This window comes from Ammospiza nelsoni, chromosome Z, assembly GCF_027579445.1.
Source record: "Ammospiza nelsoni isolate bAmmNel1 chromosome Z, bAmmNel1.pri, whole genome shotgun sequence".
In the NCBI taxonomy this organism is placed as follows: Eukaryota; Metazoa; Chordata; class Aves; order Passeriformes; family Passerellidae; genus Ammospiza; species Ammospiza nelsoni.
The window spans coordinates 36025938-36048567 of record NC_080669.1 but is presented as its reverse complement, the minus strand read 5'-3'; the positions used below and the strand labels follow the sequence as shown (position 1 = coordinate 36048567).

Genomic DNA, 22630 nt, shown 5'->3' with positions numbered 1-22630 from the left:
TGCCCTGCAGTAAGACTCCGTACAGTGTATAGAGCAGCTTCCTGGTGTACACCGCATTCTACTGCATACTGCTTGACAATTAAGAAAACTATTGAGGCTCATACAAACATGCCTCACACTTGTTAAACTTTTAACATCTCTTGTTTTGCTGCTTATTTCTGTAGTTCCTCCTAGCTCCTGCTGTGGGTGAAAACCTGACAAAATTTTCATCGTGATTCCTAATTTCTGCAAACCACAGGCGAATGAGCAAACACAAAACAGACTCTGTAGACTGAAACAGGAGTTTACTAAAAGATAGTTTGTCATCGAACTGCAAGTGGTAAAAGATGAGATATGGTGCAACCAAACAAATCAAACATACTACCATCAATGCAGTGTCCGGAGTAAGATAATGCATACAACAAAACCAAATGAATGTGGCAATTTTCACTTCAGGCAATTCTACAGTTTTCCCATCAATTTTGCAAACTAAGTGACAGGTTTTGGAACAAATGGGTCATTCAAGAGACCCCAAAACACTGGTACAACTTCTAGGAAAGGAAGATTATACCCAGTAAGGACCAAGGACTCAAACTAGATTGTGAAAGTACTTTATTTCACTGTGAGAATGGGAAAGAAGAACAATGGGCCAGGCAAAACCCAAGAACTTGTAATTTCCTTCCCAGAGACTAAAAGAAACTTTAATAGAAATATACTGGGCTCTCCAAATGTACTGTACTGTGTGCATTTTGTTTCTGAAATTGAAAGTATAGACTTTTCTAAAAACATCAAACCGATGAAGAGAGAGAGAAACGATCAACCATTTCTTGTAGTCCAAAGGCTGAAGACTGAGCACAGATTTAGTTTTACCTTGGAAGACTCTCTTCACTTCAGTGTATGAGAGGGGTAAAGGAGGCCCCTTCCTCCTTTCTAGCTCTTTTTCTTTAGCACGGACTAAGATGGCCTTCAAATTTAGATGATACTGGAAGTTTTGTAAAGCCTCTCAGCTGATTAGCATTTGCAAGAAAAATTAATTTCTTTTTTTAAGTTGTCTACCGAATTGGACATCCACTTTCTGAGGAGGAAAGTTTCTAGTGAGAAAACTGTCTTTGCTACTGGATACAACTACTGCTCTAGTAACAGTGACTCATGCTGAGAATTACTCTAGATATTGGAACTTACTGCTAAACTCTGTCTGGTCCAAATTCTCTTATATAACTGCTTTAAACAGCTTTATGCTAAGTAAGACTTCAAAACCTTTGTTGCCAAAACACTTTAACCCATCCCAAAGATCAATGTTCATAGACATTAAAGACTTGGAAGGGTATCTTCTTGTTTTTCCTTTAAGAGAAAGATGAATGTCTGAAATTAGGTGAACATAGATTTATTTTGTTTCCATATACAAAATTAGATGAAAATAGCTAACTTTAAAATTTAGATCAAAACTTAGTCACTCTATTTCTATCAGAGTTTTGTGAAAAAGTCAATGCACACATTGACACCAACAGTCTATTTTCTCTCTCTCATTGAATTAGAAAATTTAAGAGTTTAAGGATCGTCCACAGTTTGCATGAAATTCAGCACTGATTTGATACTGTAATTGATGTTATCTCCCTTTTATGCCTATTTATCTAGTTTTTCCTTTCCTCCATCCCTGTTCTCAGTGTACAATAAAGCTTATCTGGTATTTTAAGGGTAAAATGATTCATTTCACCATTTCTAAAAAAACAGTGCAATAGTTGTACTAGAAGTATCCCCTTCTGAAACTCAATGAGTCTTTACCACAAGACTTAGAAAAGTCCAAGTGGACAAATTTCCATATACATCTGGTATAACTAGAAGACAGGAAAGTTGAACACACATTTGTAGACCAAAGGTTTTTAAGGTTGCTTTTAGATTACCAAACATTTTTATATAAAACAATCAATAAAAATTGAAGTTTATCCCCTTTACATGCACCCCTTTTCCCTTCCCCATCGTCATCTGCCTTCTGTCAATAGTTAACATTACACTCCCAGTCCTCCATCCCCTCCCCAATTGCACATTAAGACATGGACTTAAAAGAACAACATAACGCTTCAAGTATGCTTCATGCCAATCATCAATAAGAGTCATAACATTACTGAAAAAGTACACTTATTCTTCAGAAGCCTAAGGAGGACTTCCTGCGGAGTATGATCAAACAACATTTTAAATAAGAAAAAAGCCCCCCAACCCAATATGTATCGTGCCCTTTCAAAAAGAGTAAAGTGTAAAATTTTCTTTGGACTTAAAGAAACAGTATTAAGATTTACCATCTGAATAAGAAATAACCCCAATAGTTTTTCAGTGCTGCACAAACTGTGCACATTAAACAGTAAGTCATAAAGATACTACTGTTTAGCTCTACACATAGAGACTACATGTGGCATAATAAGCATACACATGACATACTGGCCTGTCTAGCAACAAGATACATTTATCAGTCTGGTAAACCTGAACAAACCTTTGCATCCAGAAGTATTTTTAAAATTATTATTTTCTCTTGTCATTTAAGAATTTGAATTTTTCACATAAAGGCAATGATTTCATCGAGAAACCATCAGCAATATGAGAGCATGAAGCATTGATGTGAAACTGAGTATACATCCTCTCATTTGATCAGGCATTAACAAGGATCCTGATTTCAAGAAATAATGGATGCTGTGAAAGAATACTCATTTTTATAGACAAGAAATTCTTCTGGAAACACAATAAGGTTATCAACAGATACCAAAATCTGAAAAGTTTAAAAAGCATATGTGCATGTATGTGTGTATGTATATACATATACACAGGTGTGGTACACGTGTATATATAAACACACATACAGATGAGATCATACATGTATTTTATTTCATGTATTCATTTAACTGTATAACAACATTTTTTCTTCTTTTCAAACAAAAGGTTTTAATTTAGCAGTTGTAAAAAAACAAACTAAATCAGAAAAAAATCCCCAAAACAAACTAAGCAGATCATTTACTATATGAATGAACAAAAATGTTATGCAAAAAGTTTTATGGTAGAAGTGAGTCACACACAGCAGAAGAGTGTTGAAACTCGAAGTAATAAATAGCTCCAAATTAAAAATTTTCTACAACATGTTCTTTAAAAACAGGACCAGTACTTTTTCTTTTATCATGAGCTCCTGCAGAACACCTTCACTCTAATATATATTTAATTTTGCAACATTTAAATGGACACACAAATGTAGACTGCAAGAGTTGCCAGATTCAGGACAGTATACAAAGCATTTTTTGTCAAAAGTCTTATTGGTTTATTCACTGAGGCTAGACAGCAAGTCATATGAACCTATTTGGTGCACTTTTTAACTGTGGTTAAAATCAATATCAGTAAGTGGATAGAATCAAGGACTTGCAGTCCAAGCTGCTGTGGTAGACAGGAAATTAAATACAGGACCACTGCTTGGTTGCCACGTTTGTATCTTGTTTCCCAGAACTGCAGAGCTGGAATCAAGACTGTAGTGTTTTAATTGACTAAAGAAAGAGAGCAAGAAGTGGCATTTCAATGTGAATAAGGTTACTAGGCTTGTGAAAGTACTGCATCAAAAGAGCACACAAGGGACCCCACTACTTGCAATATCTGGTAGTGTCACTCAGTGACTCATTGACTTTTGGATACATGTATGCAATAATAAATAGATCAGTTATGTAGTAAGGCAGTGTGTTGAACATGCATTCGTCTTGTGGACTTGAACACCACAGAGAGAGATACATGATATCATACACATTCATTAAGAACAAGTATTTTTGTTTGTTTTTCTGTGTTTGTTTTTCAAGGCTATCCAGGCAAACTCTTCCAGAGCATTTTCTTCTTGAGAAGAGTGGTCCTCTGAGTCTGGTCACTTTTGCTCTCCTTTATCAAGAGACTGGCTTTAAGGAAAAAAAAAAAAAGCTGAAGAGGTTTTTGGTTTTTTTCCCCTCCATTTTGGTCGCATCATTCTGCATACATCATTTAAAGAACAGTTTTTGACACAGCCATATGCTGAATCCTCAGGAGGTTCCAGATGTTTCCAGATAACTCTGTAGTTTACGGACTGTGGTTTTGTCCAGTGAACAAAGATCAAAGTCAAAGGTTGTATTTGTGATATGAAAGTGTCCAGTTTCTTCTATAAGATTTACTATCTGAAAGAAAAGAAAAGATGCAATTGGAAATTCCAGCAGTTTTACATGCCTGCTGTAAGTATAAACAAGTACCATATGAAAGGTCTAACATGAGGCAAATTGCCCCAATACTTGCAGATTTAACCATTATCCTTATCATTCACTTCCTTTCTGACATGCATTATTGTCCAGATTCTGGTATCTTGGTTGTTTTTTTTTTTTTTTTTAAGATCATCATCAACCATAATGTCAGCATACCCATCTGCTGTTGCTGCAAACATTAGCACTGACAAAATATTTTTCAAATGTTCAAAGAAAATCTGCTTATTTTCTAATTCAGTTTAAAAAATAGGGGAGGAAGGGGCAACATTATACTCTTAAGCTCAAACAAATAATTAAAAATCCCAAGTAGATCTCTGGAATGTTTATTATGTGCATAGCTGCTAAGCAGGTTACATTAGGAAATAAATTACATAAACCTTTCTGCAAGCAAGGAAAAGAAAAAAATCCTTAGAGAGTCCAGTCCCTATTATTAAAAAAAAACCCAAAACCCAAGAAATCTTACATGAACTGTTAGTTCACAAAGTAGTAGTCACTTTTTGAGTAACACAGTTAAATCTTTTTTTTTTTTTTTGCCAAATAAACTATGGAAGGACTCCCAGCAAGGTCATAACATCATTTAGGTTGTGGGGTCTTCATCCTTAGAGATATTTCAGTCATTTGACATAGTCCCAGGCAATTGGCTCTACATGGCCTTGTGACCTCCAGAGATTCCTTCCAACCTTAACCATCCCACATTTCCATGAAATCAACAGTAGACACCTAACTTGTGCCTTTCTGCAGTTGTGATGTTTTTAGTCATTAAACTGTAGTCTTTATTTTTGAAGAGTGGTCATAACACAATTGCTATAAAAATAACTTCAGATATTTTAAGTTCTGGGATGCATACCTACCTCAAAAAAAACCACACTGAGCATCTTGAAAAGCCAAAGCATTATTTGTCAGAGAGGGCTAACAAAGTGCCAGCACATGGCGGCTATAAATCTCTTACGTGTGGTTTCATTCCAAGAGACAGACATGCCAAGGGCACACAGGAAAGCACTACACCTTGCAGTGGCCTCTGGGTAGCTCATGGACTCACAGAACAACACTGCTCTTCTCAGTCCTTCCAACCACCCCTCACGCAGCACTCAGGCTACACTCCAAATCCTGTCTGCAACCTCCAACTGGAAACCCATTTAGCTCTGGGGCTTCCACATACGCCTCCACTGAAACACTACTGCGAGATACTCCTTGATTGTTTTGAGCTTTAGTACTCTGACTGCAATTCCTTTTCCACAGCTGGAGGAGATACACACGTATGCACACATGGGTTACAGAATGTACCTTAAAAAGACAAATCTGTTAGCAATAACCAACTTCACAAAGAATAATTAATTTAAACTAAATATTTTGTAGATTTCCACTCTCCATGTCATTACATAAACAGATATTTTTTCTTCTCAGACCACAGAAGTAAAGACTATGTAAATGATAAAGGAAATATGAAATGTGTATTGTCAGGCATGGAATGACACAACCAAGAACAGATAAAATAGAACGGATACAAGATAAAATAATAAAAGGGAAATGCTTGTTACAATAAAAATCTCCCTTTTCAATCACCCTTTATTTTCAAAGATGGGAAAATATAAAAATAAAATCTGCTTAATTTGGATTACAGCTGCCCATAATTCTGAAAGCACCCGGAAAAAATCTCGCTTTTATTAGCACATAGTTTAAATTTGTACCTCTTGCTTTCAACTTCTTTTCCATATAGGAATTTTTAATCTAAAATTACTAACTTCATTTGTCCACTTGTTGGTTCACAGGTTCTTGCAACACTTTTCCATCCCCTACTGTTGTTCTGCAATTGACATGAGGCAAAAAAACAATGGAGCGTGAAAAAACTGATTGATACCAGAAGCAAACTTTGATATGTATTATTATTCTCATTTTTTGCCACTCTCTAGAGCCTCATCTAAGAGAGAAGCAAAGGTAAGTAGTCAATCCAGCCTCCTTTTGTAAAGTCTAGAATCTAATCTTGGGCTTGCTATCTGAATATCCACTGATATCCACTGAGACAAATAAATGGCTGCACAAGACGTTTACAGAAGCAGTGGCCAAGAAAATGCAGCTACATTGAACAACACTGTCTATCACTTCCTTGTGTTACTGTGGAAGAATACTACCCCTAATAACCCCCACTGCAATATACTTGATTTTAGAAACAAAGATTATGTGGAAGTGTTAACATGTATTTTTAAACAGTGCTGCATATTTTAAGAAATGGATAAGGACTTCTATTGATCAAGTTCTGCTTTTGGCTTTTAAGCTGTAGGTCAAGGGAAACACAAACATTTTAAATATCCAGCCCCCAAGAGATACAGTCGCTATGTCTGGGCACCTGGCAAGTGACTGAAATGAACCCCAAAGGCTTTAATGGGTGTACAAAAATGTATCAAGATAAACCCAGACAGCCCAACGAAAAACACCTGCCTGTGTGCCAGTCAATGAGGAATTCATGACTTACAGTATTAGCATATAGCATCCTTGTGCTATTCAGAAATTCTTCAAAAGAATAAAATATTGAGATTAGCTGCTAGGAAATCTGACAGTTGTAACATTAAAAACACAGCATTAAAATGTTTTATTCCAAAAGCTCAGGCTGCAAAGAACAAAATATCCCATTTGTTCCTGCTGTATAAGCTTTGCTTTTCTGCAGTAAATTACATCTCTGTTTACATAATGTCTCTCCAGCTCAATTTCATCATTATCCATCATAGTATAACTATTTATCAGCCTTTAAACAAGCAAATGAGTGTGTTTGTATAAGGAAGTCAAAGTGCAACTAATGACAGTCATTTTTCAATTTATGGGGGGTTTTAGGCCATGTGATAGTTTCCAGACCTCCAAGCTGCCCCTGGCAGCAAATTCTAAGAAGACAGTTGCCATCTGAAGTTAAGCACCTTCAGAACATGAGCAACCTAGTTTTCAGCCATGCTACAAGCTCTCAATTTCTTCCTTAAGCCTGTGCTGCCTAATGCACTGGCTTTGGATTTTTTACCAGCTGAAGATATGACTTCTGATGCCTGAAAACAAGACAAAATTTACCAGAAATGTTGCTGCCTTTCATAGGGTCGCGCTAACATTTTCTTCACTGAAAATGCAGAGTTAGAAACACTGCTTTAGCCAGCCAAATTAATTTGAATGTATTGGATATGCTGCATTAATATCTGATAAGAAAAAGAAAGATAAAGGAAAAGGAAAAAGGAAAAAGGAAAAAGGAAAAAGGAAAAAGGAAAAAGGAAAAAGGAAAAAGGAAAAAGGAAAAAGGAAAAAGGAAAAAGGAAAAAGGAAAAAGGAAAAAGGAAAAAGGAAAAAGGAAAAGGGAGAGGGAGAGGGAGAGGGAGAGGGAGAGGGAGAGGAAGAGAAGAGAAACAGAAGAGAAAAAGAAGAGAAAAAGAAGAGAAAAAGAAGAGAAAAAGAAGAGAAAAAGAAGAGAAAAAGAAGAGAAAAAGAAGAGAAAAAGAAGAGAAAAAGAAGAGAAAAAAAAGAAAAAAAAGAAAAAGAGAAAGGCCTCGTCACTGTGAATTCCAACCTCTTTCATTACAGTGAAAGATGTGGTAGAGGAATTTCTTTGTAAACATGATTTCTGACCAACATCTGTCTTGCCACAGTCCAATATTCATATAAAAACTGCTCACAGGACTGATTGCTTGGTGAAATGTTCTTCACATATCTTGTCCCTCTCAGGCAATTCTTGTATGTTTGTAAGTAGCACCTAACATCAGAATTATTTCATTCTGTATCCGGGCACTTGCAGTGTAGTATCGCATCTTCTCTCTTTCTCAGCTTCCTTTAACAAAGTGTCTCAAAGAAAATGCTGCTCTTGGGAAAGAGCCACATTTACAAAGATACATTTTTCTCCTTTCTCAATTTGGCCGCATTCCTGTTTGCTGTCACGCCTATGGACTTGGTAACAACTGAGATTGGAAAAAAAATTGAAAAAGAAAATCCTTTTCGTGACCCTCGGTGTAAGTTTAAAAAGCCCATGCTTTTACACTATATCAATGTCTTCATTGTTTTTCTGCAAGTCTTTGAAAGTCTCTGTGCAAGAACCTTACCTGCCCTAACAAACTAACAAGATGACAGCTGCCATTCAGGAACACATGACTCCATCACCATTCCACTTCAACATCAACACCTCTAAAACTCTTGCAGCTGTCTACAGTTTTCTGTTGCATATTTTTGCATTTGATCCCTCTTCTCATGCAGTAACCACAATCCCATTATGCAGTTTTACACCTTGCTGTTCTCACCTTTGTACTTCCTACAATCTCTATGTATTTCTTAGTATAGAAGTTTCATATTAATTCCTAGAGACTTTCTCAGCTCTGTACCTTTTGAATTTCTGTGCACACTGGAAGTATTTTACATTAACTACATAGCTGCAAAGCAGTAAGAACATCTAAGATGGGATGGCAGATTATTTGTAATGTAGAGAAGCACTGATTCTCTGCAAGTTATCCATTCAGTATTGGGAAGATATTTCTATAAATGGATAAAATCATAAGAATTAATGAGTTGCAGAATGTTAAAGGATTAAAGGCTTTAAAACTAAGCTGTGTTTTGTTTTACAGCACCACAGACCATCCACTAGTGCAGACAGCCTAATAGGTAAGTAATTTGGCTCTTCCACCCACTCCTGGTAGACTTCTGTAGCCAGCATCATGGTGTTCCCAGAAGAGCTGAATCCCTGTCCCAGCCTACACAGCCTGGCCATAAATACAGCTTTCACTGGGGCTGTACCAACAGCCTGCAAACGCTCTGAAACACGGGAAACAGTCTGCAAAAACAATTTCCCCCAGGAAGGCAACACCAGTTCTACATCAACCAAACTTTCATAATGTAAATAATAATGTATAAGTAATCATGGATTGCAGCATTAAAATGCCTCACTCCTAATGCAAGTTGTGAGGCAAAGTTCATGAATAAATGCTTTCTCTGGTTTGACAAATTGTCTCGAGAGGGGGAAAAAAAGTTTAGTTTAAAACACACAACAAAAGTATACTGCTCTTTTTCATTTACCCATACTATGACACTCTAAATTTCCAGATCAGTTATGTTTCTTTTCACCTGACTTTTTCCTTGTATTAGTAAGCTCCCACAAAGCTTATTATAACAGTACTCTAATATCAGAATGAACACAATTTAGTGGACAAACCCATTATTTTTCTAACAAAGACAAATAATTCATCACCGAATAAATGCTGCCAGTGAGAAAGACAATGAAGTGTTCGACTTGAAGCACTTTACTTACTTGGAAAGTATTTCTTAGGATGGCCTAGTAATTCCAATATGAAAGGATTTTGCTAGTCCCAGCCCCTTCTCAGATCAGGCTCAGTTGTGGAGTCAGATCTGGCTACTCCAGGCTTATCCTGTCAGGATTTCAAAAGCTCTAGACCACCATCATAGGGGAAAAAAAGAAGGTTTCCTGCTTGTTTGTGTATTTGCTCTGTACAAAACATTTTGAAGTTGATTTTCTTTTCCAAAATTCCACAGTAAGCCATGTAAGCCCTATGGTCTGAAGGCTGTCCAAACAGCCCCAGTGAAAGCTGAGTTCATGTCCTGACTGTCCAGGCTGGGACAGTGGCTCAGTTCTGCACTGGTAACAGCAGTACTGGCCACTGATGTGAATCAGCAGCAATACCATTTGGAAGCTATGCCTTGGACAAGTGGGGAAATGAGTGCTCAGGGAGCAAACACAAAGTGGGATTTTTTACAAAACAGTGTCTTTTCCAGATTCAGTTTTAATGTGAACTCTTTGAGAATCAGTGAACAATGTGAAGTGGATAGGGTGTTGCAATTCCTATATCTTAGCCTCCTTCAAAATTATTTCTCTATGTAGATAAAAATTTGGCTCTGCTACCATTCTTCTGAAAGCATGCTTTGGTTCTCTTTGTAGAAAAACGAAACTTGGGAGGCAACAGTACATTAAATATAAAGGGTAACCAATATGCATCACTGTGTGTTATAAGACAAAATCTGACAAAGCTACCAAAATTTCATCTTTAATTAAGAATATCCTTAACCACGATTTTCCTTTTCCATGACCTCTCAATAGTTTTCTCATATTTACTCACAATATGGAGCCTGAACTAACAAAGCAGTTAATACTGGAGCTTCCAAAATATTGTTAACAAGCTTAGTAGAAAAATTTGACAAGTGATTGCAATCTTTTAGAAGTGGCAAAAATTTTCCTCTTTACAACATCTCTAAAACATAATAAAACCATCTGTGCTACAATTGCATCTACTTTGTTGACAGTGCTTACTGTTTAATCTTCACAATTTTCAATCCAATCCAGTACCTGACAATACCACCGAAAGCCAAGAATACTTTCTTTGCTCTTACCATTGCATAACCTTTCAATAAATTTGCAGCCTTTTAGTTAGGACACTTTCATATTTTATGCATTCTAAGACTTCAGAAGATTCAAGGAATATATTTTCTTCCAAGTGGGCTTTCCATTGAATTTTATATTTTCTGCTTCCCATGGGAAAAAACCCACTTCAATTGTTTCTGAGACAAAGCTGGTCATTTTCAGGAAAGAAGCAACAAGATTTTTATCAAGTGATAGTGCACAGCTATGTCCATTCTCCCATCCTGCTTTTATAATTATTGATACAGTATGTTAAGAAACATAACAACAAACTGGTGAGAAATATATCTCAGGCATTTTTTTTACAATTTGCCATTTAGAGAGACAACACAGTAATACACTTAATATTAAATTCTCAAAACTGCAGTGTAAGAGGTAAAGGGCTTCTATGGACTATACAGGCTTGAAGGCTACGAAAATTGATGGCAGAGTTTTTAATGAATAATCTAAAATTGATTACAGAGTTTTAAATAAAAGAAAATAGAAATAGATGTGACTTAAGAATTTCAATGAGTGCACTGTGATAGTGTATGATAATGCTTCTCACCTGCTGCAGTACATGTCTCTCTCTCAATGTCATTAATCTTCTGTGGAGCTCTACTAGTTCATCAAGATATGCCTAGAAACAAATTCCCCCCCATAAACAACTTGTTAATTAAGTCATAGCAATGTATTCATAAACTTCTGATGTCTTCAAAACCAGTAGAAATAGAAATCTTATTTTAAATCTGCAATCAATATCCTGAGCTGGAAGAGACCCAGAGGGATCACTGAGTCCAGGTCTTGGCTCTGCACAGGACAGCGCCAAGGGTCACAGCATGTGTCTGAGAGCATTGTCCATTCTCTGAGCTTCTTGAACTCTGCCAGGCTGGTGCTGTGACCAGTTTGCTGGGGGAGCCCATTCTGGGGACTGGCCACCCTCTGGGTGAAGAACCTTTTTCTAATATCCAGCCTCTCCTGACTCAGCTTCAGGCTATTTCCTTGGGTCATATCACTGGTCACCATGGAGAAGAGATCAGTGCTGCCCCTCCTCTTCCTCTCAGGAGGTCTTCCCTCAGTCAATGAGTTCTCCCCCTGCAGTCTCCTATTCTCCAGGCTGGACAGACCAAGTGACCTCAGAGGCTCCTTCCCCTCTAGGCCTTTCCCTATGTTTGCAGACCCCCTTTGAATGCCCTCTAACAGCTTTAAATCCTTCTTATAGTATGGCACACAGGACTTGAGATAAGACCAAACTCTGAGCTGTATCTTTTATTAATAGTCTGGCATTCTCTAGCTTAATACAACAGAAATGTAATTTTTTCTGGTTTTTTTAAGATACTTCACACTGACAGAAATCTTCATAGGTGGTCATTATTTGCTGATAATCTCTGTATCTCAGCTGTGCCAGAAAGCATCATAAGACTGGGGATGCCAAAACAGCATCTTTAGAAAACATATTCTATCCTTCTACATAAAAACCAAACCCAAAGACTCAAAATCAAATAATTTTCTCTAGAGGCATGTAATTATTTCTTTTGTGTCAACAGGGAAAGAAAGACTAAGCAAGATTAATCCAAAGGTAAATTCTAGCGCTTCTTCCCTCGGATACTAAACAAGTCTCACCTCTCCACCTTATTATCAACTTTATCCTTCAGAAATGGCTCCTGAGCCATTAATTTTTTTTTTTTTTGCTTGTAAGCAGAATGAGATATGGCACTCAACCTAAGCAACCAAAATGCAAACCAAAATATCAGAGCACTAAAAATCTAGGTATTGCAGATAAAATTCTAGACACTAAAAATCTAGACGCTGCAACTTCCATCTTTTGCCTTAAATTATCATCACAAAATTGACACTAATACCAGTAAAATACAAGCTTTCAGAGAAACTTGTCCATAGTGGGCAATTGTGCTATGTTCACTCACAGAAGGATTGAGAGCTCTTGCCCACAACCATTAGACAGATGTAAATCAAACTATCTCAGTGTTAAATGGTGACAGTTGCTTCATGTCATTTTAGTTAACATGCTAAATCACACTGCCACTTCCTAACGCACAGCCTTCAGAAAGGATTCTGGAAAACAGACTTTCTTCTTTCCCCTGATTCACTTGCGGGCTAGGAATACATCTATGAATTCTCATCTACATCTCATTCCTCTGGGAAGCACAGCACAAACTTATGGTGGACAGTAGATAAAATAAATAGATGGAGGAGTCCCAATTGGTGAAATTTGCCAAATCACCTGATTGAAAAGAAGGAAAAAAATTCAAAATATGAGAGAAGACACAAGAATTATAGAAAGAAAACAGAAAAAGATCTGCACCTAAAGGAATCCAAAGCAAAGATGTACTAAGATTTTCATTCTGTAACAAAGGTTGGTATTTGGTAAATACATATTCTGGAGTCGTTTATTGCTACAGTAGTATAGTATTTATTGCTATAGTAGTATCATATTCTGAGTACTTTATTGCTCCCTCATTGGTATTTACCTTATCACAATCCCCATTCTTCATTTGTTTATCTGTTTTGTTTTGCTTTATTGGACTTTTCACTTCTAAAATCTGGAAAATAAAGAAAATTCTGTAAAAATTAAATGCATCACTGGATACAACTCTATATGGAAAAATTCAGCTGTTAATGAAACAAACTCAAAACTGAGCTTTTCATTCTTTAATCCATAGAACTTACTCATACTGTTCAGAACAAACAGTAACTTACAGCAGAAAAAGCTTACATACTGGAATGAGGTGATAATGATATTACTAATCCTTAAAAGTAGGAATTTTACATCACTTAAAGCCTTCTCAACGCTTTTTCCCCCCCTATCTTTCACATGCTGGGAGGATAAGAGGTGATTTGGCAGACACTAAACAATGCTGAGGGTGTCTCCAGTGCCTTTGAAACGAAACACTATCACTGTAGTTTTCCTGTTCCTTTTTCCCCTCCTCAATACTATCTCTCTTCTTTGACAGCAGAGGTTTTCAAACAGTCCTTGACTGTTTGACTGAGTGAGTGTATGAGTGACTGTTTGATTGTATGAGTTATAACTGAAAAACGAAGTGATGGGCAGTAATTACTTTTGTACTTATATGGTACCCTTCCTTCAATGCCACTCACACTCATTTATTATCACTCATACAAGCCAAGATTGCTTCATCTGATACTGAAATAGATTCAAGAAGAGTACATCAACAAGCAGCAGGACACCATGCTTGATTTGAAACTTTTAGAACTAAAGGCAGAAATATTTGGGGGAAAATGAACTGTTGATTGTTCTTTCCATTTTTTCAACAGACAACAATTTTTTGAAGTTAAAAGAAATATCACTATATCATTCCTAACCTATAATATAACCAGTTCTTCTGACAAACATCAAAGAAAACCAAGTAATCACAGATAATGGGAGATTATGTTTCACATTTCATTTTAAGTGAGACTAACATCACCAGCATGATTAACTCCAAAAATCATACCCAACAGCCACAACACAGGATAAAACTCAGTAATTAAAACAAGGAAATAAAGCGTGTAAGAACAAGTCTTCTAGAAGCCTTACTGACATCTTCCCCCAAGTCCTCGCTCGTTTCTCCTTCCCTTGGTACAAATGATTAAATTGTATATGTCTTCCCCAGCATCTTAAGAACACAGCTGGCAGACAGCTATTTTCCTATCTAGAGAAAGAGACTGCAGATCTGAGTTAACCTTACTTGATTTAATTAGCCAAGAGTGATGAATGTTCAGATTCAAAACATACATTTTTGAAGAATAATTCTAGTACTTCTGTTCAACACCCTCTAGGGTTACTGCTGTGTAGGCCAGTAGCAAAGTTTTGTCTTGAAAAAAACCCCCACCCAACCCTACAAAAAAACAGGCCTTTAATCATGGATTCAGTACCTTTTAGACGCATTTATAGTTTTCACAGGAAGAAAATTCTTGGTTTCAAATACAACTTTGTCAAGAACACAGTGTATTTTAAAAAGCAGCTTCCTTACAATGCTCTTGATATGCAGTTTAAATGTAACATCTTAAGCACTTTATAGATGAGATACAGCACTAATCATGTCTGAGAAAGCTAATACAAATACAAACTCTTCGGTTCTATAAAGGAACTTGGTTTCATCATCACCTGATTTCATCAGTAAAAAATCATCCTGGCAAGCAGCACTAAGGACCAAGAAGAGATTTCAAATGTAGCTATAGTTCACACAATTTGAATTCTCACAATGCTTCCCAAAATTTCCAATTTGCAGCCCGATTAGCTCAAAAATCGGGCTCAAAATTTAGCTCATTTAAAGAAATGGAAGAAGGTATGTGAAGGTTTGGGGGTTTTTTTAGCAGACACACAGCTATTGTTTGGAGTTTCTAAATGTGGAGATAGACCTTCTACTATATCACCAAGAGGCAAAGGAACACAAAAGATGTGACTGAGTGGACTGCTGATATTGAGACTTACAATTACTTAACAATTGCATTGGCTCTTTAGAAATCAGTCTTCATTAAACAACATGCCAAGAAGACAGATTTTTTATTTTTCTTGTGCTTATGTGGTCAGTAAATGCAACATTCTTCACCCATATAGACAGCTTTTTGACTTCAAGCCTATCTCTTAAATAAAACTTGTAACTTCTGTATAGACAACTTAGAAGAGCCTACAGTGGTAGAAAATATTTTCTGGACATGAAATTACCTTCTCTCTGGGCACAAAGTACTTCCTAGTTTGTGGCATTTACTTCCCCACAATGTATTTGAAATTAGCTAATATTTGAGGTTTGTACTGTAGCTTGTGCTGGAAATCTTAATAGAAAAATAAAGGCAAATAAATAATATCTGCCAGATAATTGAAGCAATTATAGAAAACAGATATAGAAAAGACCCACCTATTAAGCTCACCCTCTAAACCACAAACTTGTGTGCACATAGACACCATTTTAACTATATCACAACTGTAAGTAGCCAGTATGTGTCCTAACAGCTTTACATATGATGCAATTGACACTTAAAATAACTGGAAAATGGTGTATTTTATTTTGTAAATATTGTGAGTTTTTATACTTAATTTTTATACTTACTGTGAGAGAGGTACTACCCAAAAGCTAATTCTCATTTGTCCCTGGAGTATTTTGCAACTCTAGGTAATTTACTTTATTTTCCTTGAAAAACCAAACTACCCTATGTTGCTACCTCAGAAATAACGTTAGCTCTTAAAAATCTAGAACAAGTACTCTGATGCAAAGTAAAAACTATTGTGCCTTCCACTGCAGTAAAAAAAAATACTGTATCTTTCCAGATGAACACTGGTGGGAGAAAGGAGAAGAGATGCATCAATAAAATCTTGAGATTGATGCTAACTCTGTCTGCTGCTAATACAAAGCCAAACTGCATTTTCACCTGGCTGTTGCTGGTTTTCAGAACAGGTGGTGCTGGATCATGACGCAGCGGTGAGGAAGCTGAGCTGCTGTCGCTGTCGCTGCCATCACTCAGACTAACCCTGCAGAAAAAAGAGCCACAGCATTACATCTGCAGACAAAGGGCTGTCAAATGGGGTAAGTCAACCTTGGACTTTGAGGTAGGGACTTACAATGACCAATCCCTTGCTAAGCAGGCTATTGTTCATCAAGGTCACATGGAAGAGAGGCATCTGAGCAGGGCTGCACTCTGGAAAAAACTCTTTGTAGCACAAAGAAGGAGGCTGCCTGTCTGCACTTCGCTGAGTTAACAGCAGCTAACTTTACAGAAATGGTTAAACACCTACAAAATTCAACTGCTTCTCCCTATCTCAGTTCACAGCTATGTCAAAGAAGGAAAGTGGCCTTTAGGGACACTTTTCTGCTCTCCTAAAACCCTTCCAAACAGCTGTACATCCCACCTGAATGCATGTTTTACTGAAAAGTTCCTTGTTTATTGTCAAAAGTTAACACAGCTTTTCCTGATTAAAAACTTAGCATCTCAGAAGAGACCACAAAAAAGCCCAGCTCCTAGTCAGTTTCACCTTTCATTCACTTATGAACAACAGAAAATATTTTTTGTTGGGGAAAAAAACATTAGTTAATTGGGACAAAATGAAGTAGAAAAACAATAGCCTTAAAGTTTCATCAAAAATCTGAAATAAAATCTCCACACCAGGAGACAAGCTGAGCTTAAAACAATCCTTTAAACAATCACTGACAACAAATTCTCCAACAGCTAGTCATCTTCGTCTTTTTCTCCTTGATTCCAGCTGCTAAAGTACACCAGGGAAGCAGTTGCATTCATTAAAGTTTTCCTGTTATCTTCCCATACGAGCAGCAGCTGACACTGCCACTCAGGTGCTGTGCTCTAACAGGAAAATCCTCTGAATTACATAAAGAACCTAATATGTAGAATGTTTGAGAGACACAGTTTCGGTTTCTTCCATAACTTTGAAAATCATTTGGATGGAGCTTCAAGCTGCCTGAACACCAGATGAGTTTTGGGATGCCTTCTGAAGGTTGTAGCAAGGATGCAGAAGCTTCTTTTAAAAAATAAAAAATTAAAAAATATTTTTGACAGACACTTGCTTTACCCTCTGACGCATTTTTATGCATTATCTACTCTATGCAGCACAGAATTTACTTGAAATTCAAATTTCATTGATTTGGATTCAATTTAACAGCTTAATGTAAAACTGGTAAGCAAAGAGGTCTTGTGACTATTTATAGAATAGCTTATTCAACAGTGGAAGGACAATTTTCTCTAATTTAGGCCAGGGAGTAATTATAACTCCTCGTCTCAAGTCACAATCACATCAAATTGAGTAAAGTCAAGCAAATGAGGATCATCATAACCATATTGATTAGTACAGGAAGAGTTTGTATCAGGAACGGCTACTTGTGTTAGTGTTTGAAAAGGGCTCTTTTATGTGCAGATGCTTTAGAAAGAGTGAATTTTCTGCCCATTTGCTACTCAGCACTCTGAAAACATCGGACCTTGCTTTGTTACTAACAAGCACTACATGTCTTGGTCAGCAGGCCACTTTCAATCACGGGACACTCACCTGCGACTCCTGCCTCCTCCTCCTCCTCGAGTATTTACAGGTTGTTCCAACTCAGAGTCATTGTCCTTGTCATCTGCTTCATCTGATTCATCTTCATTATCATCTGAATGCAGATCTTTCATTATAGTTCTCAATGGACCTGAAACAACAGAGACAATAAAAATCAACGAAGTTTACTTCCCAGTATTTTGGGCAATTTACCCAGCTTTAAAAACTATCTCCCCCACACAGTGCTGAGAGAGGAGAGTCTTAAAAACTAAACAAACTAAGTAACTAAGTAATGCACTGGATGATTATACTGCAGGGACCTGTCCATATATTCATGAATCTTTACTCACATGAGCAACTCTGTAAGCTTCAAAAGACTTACTCTTGACAATGACAATTCACGTGTTCAAGTGTTAGAACAATTTGCACCCTGGACCATAGCTGAAGTAAGTAAAATATTGTCACCACAGGAGAAATTGACATGAAATGTATGCTTACTAAGAGCATGCTTCTTTTGTATTGCTGGGGTTTAGTATTTTTTGCTTTCTCATTATATGTGAGTTAAGATCTACAGGACATACTGATCAGTATTAGTACATTTATTAGGTTAATCCATGTATAAGAGGTTGGTTCTAACAAATCACTCTGAGTAAATTGTACTGTACAAGGCAGTCATTTTGTCTTCTTGGTTTTTATGTATATTACCTTCAGCTGTTCCTATTATTTCAGGGTCAATTTCAAGTGGACTAACTACTTCACCCATGTTGATAAGTATGAAGTGCATCAATATCATCCAACACCATGTTATCACTTTTCCTGTATTAGCAAGAAGGTACAAAGCTTAACTTGCTTACAAAACTGCATTGAGCTCAGTTTGGGTTTTGATTTTCACTCTTTTTACTCTAAGAGACAGTTACAGAAAGAAAAACATGTTTAATAGAGCTGGGAAGTGTAACACTACAGCTACTTGAAATAAGAATGAGCAAAAGCAGATTAGAAGAGGGAAGAAAATAAAATGTCCCGGTGCCATAGGACATCTAACTATGAAGTATAGCCCATCTAAGACATGAAGCAGCAGTTGAAAGCACCAGTGATGGCTGTAAGAACAGCAAGTACTATTATGGTTGCAATTTCTTCAGCCCAAGAAATACAGTACTAACATGAATACATTGAGCCTGAGATGAAGCTTTCAAATCTTTATTTGCTAATGGCAAAACTGAGTCAAGGACTGTCCTCCCTGGTCACTGCCAGCAGAGAAGGGAGACATCTGTCAGTCATACTCATAACAGGGTAATGAGTATGACAGTGCTCCCTTCATAGGGGAGGACAGTTTTATGGACTGTTACAGACATAGCAAAGTTCAGGCCATAAGCCTTTTTGACTAGTTTTGTGCAAGTGACTTCCAAGCTGTTGTTTGGAATGATTTATCACTAAGGCTGCCCTAGAACTTTCTGTAAATTGACACAATTTGGACAGTTCAGAGAAATGAGCCTTTTCTCTGTTTTCACACCCCAGGAAAGAAAACCAGATGGTCCTCATGGCCAAATTCCTGGTTGACCAGACATTTGTATAGGTGACATTATGGAAGTACATCTTGTCCATGCACCCACAGCTGATATGTAGAAGCAGCTGAGTTGTGCTCCATTTTCTGTCCCTGTTTGAATCTCAGGAACACAATGCTCAGCTGCAAATGACAACTTGTAGTCTGACTGAATAACTTACCATCTGACCCTTGAAGGAGGGAAAAGGCTTTTATAGAAGCAGTAATAAAAAGAAACTTGGACTCCTCAGATACATCCATCACTGACAGCCCCATCAGCATTGAACAACTAGTCATTGAAACAAGTTCTCACTTAGTGTAGGAGCATGTCTGGGAGTCTGAAAAGCACATTGCTACCTAACTTTTCAGCAGACTTTTCTACCAATCCACAGAGCATTAATTTTTAGGTCTTTTTTTTTCTTAGCATGGATAGCACATGCTTCTGCTTCTTGCACACTTACTCTAAAATTCCATAACCACCTTTTTAAAGGTTTGTGAAGTTGTTGCCTCCTAAGATATCAGAAAAGTTAAGGAGAAACTGAAAATTAGGAGTTGCCCATGAGCAAGTTTTCTTGGTAAGGAAATAGATAAATATCAAAGTAAGCCCCAAGGACAGAAGAACTTGAGGAACCTCAAGCTGGCCCACTGTTTATGCAAAAAGAGGTGAAAAAAGTTCATGCTGTGTTTTTTTGACACATGAGTGAGCACTGGAGTCTAAATGCAACCGAAAAAGAGCAACAGTCCTAGCAAGTAACTTCCAGGTGAGAGGAAAAGTACAGCTTCTGACCAGAGCACAACATACATCGTGAACATGCCATGGTATGCCTGGTGCTCCATACCTTTGATATACAAATGCATGGCCTGGACAATAAACATGCTTATTTCTGGAACTCCCAGAAGGAAGCAGAAACCACTATTTACTGCTGCAAAAAAGAGAAGATGCACAGACCATTTGCACTTCAGAGCTGTTCACACTGGAGGACAAATCTCCCACCTAATCTAGAGAAGAACTGAAAGACAATCTGTGATACGTCTTGTGTATGATCCAGAAAACATGGATGGGACCAGTCTGCTCAGAAGAAACTACTAAATTTTTTCCCAGCAAAGATAACAGATGCAGAAGAGGGTATCTAAGTCTTTTGGCTTGTAACGGACAGTTCACACCACTAAAGTTTTTGTGAGAACAAAAATGGGGTTTTAGCAGGAAGTGTATCTGTTTATTGTTAGGTAAATATTAACTGCCTGAAGCCAGTCATTACCACCATTCATTTCAAGCTTTTGCCTTCTTTCACATGGCATAACACTGCCAGAAAACATCAGAAAATCAGTACCAGTCACCTACAGAAAGGCACTAGGACAGATATGCATCACATAATCATGTACAAATCTATTTAAAGTCAGTGTGCCTGAGGCACTAATGTATTGTCATAACCCTAAATCAAGTTTACCATTGAGGAATACAAATGGCTAAAACAAACAATTTTGTTAAGTCAAAGACTGCTTTTTTAATGCTCCTTATACAAATAATAAAACAAAAACTCATTAAGAATGTATCGGTTGTACAATCTTGTAAACCAGGGAAGGAAGCCAACCAGGAACTAAGTAGTTTAATAGATCATGGAGAATTAATATCAGCTTATTTACAGAAAACATGCCTTGGCAAAGTGTCCAGGGAGAAAACTGCAATTCTTTATTGAGTTTCAAGTAAACTGAAAGTATTAGCCAGAAAATCAAAACGCAAACTTTAAATCTAACCATCATCCTTCCATGCCATGTATTTGAAGTAAATACTGCGTGCTCTTAAAACTTCCCAGTAGTATGGGATGCTCAGAGCCTTTGAAAGGGTCTACATAAACACATCTGTGGGTTTCTGTTGGCTGCCCATGGGAAACCACACTTTTCCAGGGCTTCAGATGGAGCCAGGTGCCATGCTACCTAACCCTGCAGAAGTACAACTCAGAAACACAAGCTCTGTTGGGTTTATCCTCTGTTAAGTGACTGGCATGTATTCAGTCCTTCAAAACAACCAATATTCATACCCTTTTCTCAGATTACCAGTTTATTTCTCTCCTTTATTTTGCCCTTATAGTCACATCTGAAAACAACCTGCAGAAAAGTCTCTAAATCAAAACTGTGGCCAGTTCAGGCAGTGAAACACAGAAGAAAAGAGGTCATGAGATGCCATGAGTTCTGTTTTCATTGGCTCATTCATTTCACACATTCATTTCAATTTCTTTTCCTTTACTGATACCTTGTTGTCTGTTGTTTTGAGATGGTGTAAAACTGGAACTGGAACTGGAGCTGGAACTGGCAGGACTGGGCTGTTCAGACTTAAAAGAAAAAAAAAGAAAATAAATAACATTTTAAGAGACATTCTTTTGCCTAGAAAAACTCTTATGGTTAGTTACTGCCTAAAACATTCTGTCAAGAAAAAGAAACTGTGGGGCCAAATAGTACTCAAAGACCTTAACTTCAGGTGTCAGTGAGGCAAACATTGTGGAAATTACTATTGCACTCACCATACACACACACTACTACATCATGTCTAGTTCTTTGCTAAAGTCTAACAAGAAGTTTCCAAAGCCTTGTTTGAAAGATTATACAACATGAAAGACTAAATGAGTTTATAATGGACCTAAGGCATCACTGTCATTGTCATACTAGAGATGCAATGTTTTTCAAATTAGCAATGACATTGTGGAATTGAAAAACAAAAGACCCAAGCAGACCACACTAAATGCCAGAAAACCTCAGACAGTTTTCTTTCATCTCCCTTAGAAAATAAGTCTTAATATAGGGATTCAAATGAAACTTTTATGCTGTGACTGAAATTCTCCTAACCCTTTTCATATGTATCAAAACTCCACAGATTGTAAATGTGATTGAATCAGAAGGTATGCTTGGTTACAAAGTGAAATTATCTAGAATTTACCAATTACAAAAGAGAACTGGATTTTTAAACAAGGCTATTAAAATCAGTGTGTATTATTTAATAAACAGTTCTACACACATTTTTTCCTACTGTTGTTTAAAATGTGTAAATTTCCCTTTAGTTTAATGAGGAAATCTATTACTTCATCGAAAAATTCTGTACTATTTTACTGAAGAGTCTTCTTCCTGCTGCCAGGTTGCATGTCTCCATATACTTTCTGGCTGATTCCTAGACTCAATGATACATCCTTGCACACTCATCTGTGTACGAGACAAAGTATGAATCTGATATGAGGCAAAGGGGATGCTAACAGAGAACACAAAAGAAGTGGTCATACAGAAGGAACAGTGAAAATCAGTTTAGAAAATAATGGTCTACTATTGAAAATTAAACCTGCTTACACTTTAAATTTTATACAACTGAGTATCATGATGTGTTATCCAGGCTAACCAACATTTTCTGACTCTCCTTGCCTCACAATTAAGACAGAACAAAATTGTTCTCAAAAATGACAGCAGAAATATCCAGTCTGTAAAACTCAGTTTTCACTACCTAAGCCTAACAGTTGCTT

General features: G+C 37.0%; 1 protein-coding gene across 2 annotated transcripts in view; it reads right to left on the bottom strand.

Moving 5' to 3' along the window:
• Window positions 1–316: 316 nt before the first annotated feature.
• Window positions 317–22630, bottom strand: part of MLLT3 (MLLT3 super elongation complex subunit) — a 120036-nt gene continuing 97722 nt past the window's right edge. For both annotated transcript variants that reach the window (XM_059492926.1, XM_059492927.1), the window contains 6 exons: window positions 21379–21457; window positions 17600–17738; window positions 15976–16075; window positions 13077–13148; window positions 11156–11227; window positions 317–4145 (listed from right to left, as the gene is read on the bottom strand). In XM_059492926.1, coding sequence (XP_059348909.1) covers window positions 4014–4145; window positions 11156–11227; window positions 13077–13148; window positions 15976–16075; window positions 17600–17738; window positions 21379–21457 — 594 coding nt within the window. In that variant the 3' untranslated portion in view covers window positions 317–4013. The remainder of the gene's footprint in view (window positions 4146–11155; window positions 11228–13076; window positions 13149–15975; window positions 16076–17599; window positions 17739–21378; window positions 21458–22630) is intronic.